The sequence below is a fragment of the Gadus morhua genome, chromosome 22 (genome assembly GCF_902167405.1).
Source record: "Gadus morhua chromosome 22, gadMor3.0, whole genome shotgun sequence".
NCBI lineage: Eukaryota > Metazoa > Chordata > Actinopteri > Gadiformes > Gadidae > Gadus > Gadus morhua.
In genome coordinates, this window is record NC_044069.1 from 15,388,682 (window position 1) to 15,391,746 (window position 3,065).

At 44.5% G+C, this 3,065-nt stretch overlaps 1 protein-coding gene across 1 annotated transcript in view; it reads left to right on the forward strand.

The window, feature by feature from the left end:
• LOC115535577 (homeobox protein Hox-A10) overlaps positions 1 to 2,816 on the forward strand; it is a 6,244-nt gene extending 3,428 nt beyond the window's left edge. Inside the window, exons 2-3 of the mRNA XM_030346911.1 lie at positions 198 to 1,205; positions 2,257 to 2,816. Of these exons, the coding sequence (XP_030202771.1) occupies positions 341 to 1,205; positions 2,257 to 2,531 (1,140 nt within the window). The 5' untranslated portion in view covers positions 198 to 340 and the 3' untranslated portion in view covers positions 2,532 to 2,816. The remainder of the gene's footprint in view (positions 1 to 197; positions 1,206 to 2,256) is intronic.
• Positions 2,817 to 3,065: the final 249 nt, after the last annotated feature.

The following is a 3,065-nucleotide window of genomic DNA, read 5'->3' on the forward strand; positions in this document are numbered from 1 at the left end:
TGAGCTGCATTGCAGACATGTTAACCGCCACTCGTGGTGCCATTAGGGATTATTTCGTATAGAGGGCACCAGTCTATCCGCATCATTTGGACGGTAATTTTTTTTTTAAATCAAAAAACCCTGATTGAATGGGCTAAAGGTGGCTGCATTGGAGCGAGGTAACGTGCTGATTGCTGTATTTCTCTTCTCTACTCCAGCCGCACCGTGGACACGGCCCCGGCTGCTACGTAGCGTCGGAGGGGGAGGGTCTTCCCCTCTTCCAGCCTTTCCATTGGTTTTACAGGCAGCCCGGTGGAGATGGGGGTACCTCTAATCATATCCAGCATGTTTTGCACAAGAAATGTCAGCCAGAAAGGGCTATCTTCTCCCGTCGCCAAAATATACTACAATAATGTCATGTTCTGAGAGTTCGCCAGGTAATGCGTTTTTAGTGGATTCCCTGATCAACGGCCGAACCGATGGCGGCGCGGGGCACTATCCAGGAAGCGCGGTGTGTGTGCCCCAGAGCTCCGCCACAGAACTACCGTACGGACTTCACAACTATGGATACTTCCCAGGTATGGGCAAACGGGGCGAGGTCGGCTCCCATAACGTCGTGTCCGGCTCAGGCGCATACATGTCCGGCATGGAGATGTGGATGGACGCGCAAAGGTCATGTCGAATGGACCAAGAACAGACTGTCGGTCCCCAGGTCGCGCCGTGCTCGTTCCCACAGAACATTAAGGAAGAGAGCAACTACTGCCTGTACGAGCCACAGAAGTGCTCTAAAGCAGCCACTGCGGAAAACCTCACCTATTCGAGGTTAGGTACGGTCGGTTCAGTTTCTGGATCGTGTACGGTTACCGATGGCGGTGACGGCGGATCAGTGCCCGTGCCGGGCTACTTCCGCTTGTCTCAGATCCACGCACATTCTCATAAAATGTACAACGGCCCCCAGCCGAACCCTTCCCATTGCCATTTTGGCATACACCCCCCTACTCCTGGTCGTTTTCATACACCAACAAACCCGAAATCTCCCGTTCAAGGCGCGACGCAGGAAAGCAGAACCACTGAGGGCTCCGTCTCATCTGGGAACGTTACCCTGCAGTCTCACCCCGCACCCTTAGGAGAGGAGCAGAGACGAGGCTCAGAAGAGGATACAGAAGAGTCATCTGCAGAGGAGACGGAAGGATTTGAAAAAGAGGGTGCTGCACATGGCAGGAAAGGTGGGTCTCCTGAAGTCTGTAGGAGTCACCCGCCCAGGTCGTAATATGTGGCGGTATGGTGACTAATTCGAATCAAAACAAAGTTGATTTATCATAGTAACATGTACATTTTTCTGTACTGCAGACAGATGTATACAGTACAGGGAAATTCTTAGTTTGCGAGGTCCTCTAAACGCTGTGAATCAACACACGTCATTGCGTGCGTATATGCTGTTGACAGTTCTCTAGCAAAATATATTTAATAACCAAAGTAAACTAATGAACCCCATTAATTATCTTGTGGGTTATGTCTGTACTCTGGTCTTGTTGGTACGAGCATCTCTATGCCAACACATATTGAAGGTTTCGAAACATGGAACAGGAACCTGTTCCGTCTTTGGTTCGAAGCCGAATTTGAGTGTAAAAAAAATAGGTTAACCTTGAATGTACAAAGATTTCAACTTTGAATTTAAGCTTGGTCGCAGACCTACTAGCTCTACTGGTTTTGATATACGTCGATGCACACATGCAGCCTAATGGTTTAAAATAGGTTTAAAGTGTTTTTTTTAACAATGTTAAGGCTTTTGCATTTCTTGGACATTTCGTATGTTTTAGCTTAACTTGAAATGCATGCCTAGGCCAAGGCTAACCGGGCTGCTAAAAGGCCCTCAGACAGACACGCACCCATAAACGCATGACACACATACCCCCCCCCCCCCCCCCCCCCCTCTCTCTCTCTCTCTCTCTCTAGCTCTCTCTTTCTCTATCTCTCTATATCTCTCTCTCTCTCTCTCTCTCTCTCTCTCTCTCTCTCTCTCTCTCTCTCTCTCTCTCTCTCTCTCTCTCTCTCTCTCTCTCTCTCTCTCTCTCTCTATCTCACACACCCAACCCCCCCCCCCCCCCCCCCCCACACACACACACACACACACACACACACACACACACACACACACACACACACACACACACACACACACACACACACACACACACACACACGCACGCACACTATATATACATTGTTAACTTTGCCTCTTCTATGCATTGTGTATGTGCTATTTTCTTTCTTTAGGAGACTCAAAAAGTGAAACCCCGGCCAACTGGTTGACAGCAAAGAGCGGCCGGAAGAAACGTTGTCCATACACCAAGCATCAGACACTGGAACTCGAAAAGGAGTTCCTCTTCAACATGTACCTGACTCGCGAGCGTCGCCTAGAGATCAGTAAGGGCGTGCACCTGACCGACAGACAGGTCAAAATCTGGTTCCAGAACCGCAGAATGAAGCTGAAGAAAATGACAAGGGAGAATAGGATACGCGAGCTCACGTCCAACTACGGGTTTTCATGATGAAAAATGTGGTACCATCTGAGATCAAATGAATATGGTTGAACGTCATTATCTTTTCACCGTTCATTTAGAATATTTTAATATTGGACACGTTTGCTAAAAAGCGAACTGTCAATGCATTGTCAATGACCTACTGAAAAAAATGTTATGTAATTTTCCAATTTGGTCTTGTGTATATGTGATTGGTTTCTGAAAATTATGTCGTCAGGCTGGATAGATATCAGCGAATAAATCCCTTTTCAGTCGAGTAATCTCTCTTTACAGGCCTAAATGTATCATAGACTTGTATATATATATATATATATATATATATATATATATATATATATATATATATATATATATATATATATGTATATGTGTATATATATATATATATATATATATGTGTAAATATATATATATATATATATATATATACACATATACTTACATAGGCCTATATATGTATACATATATATATACCTATATACATATGTATATATATATATATATATATATATTACTTTTTTTAATTTATATATATATATATAA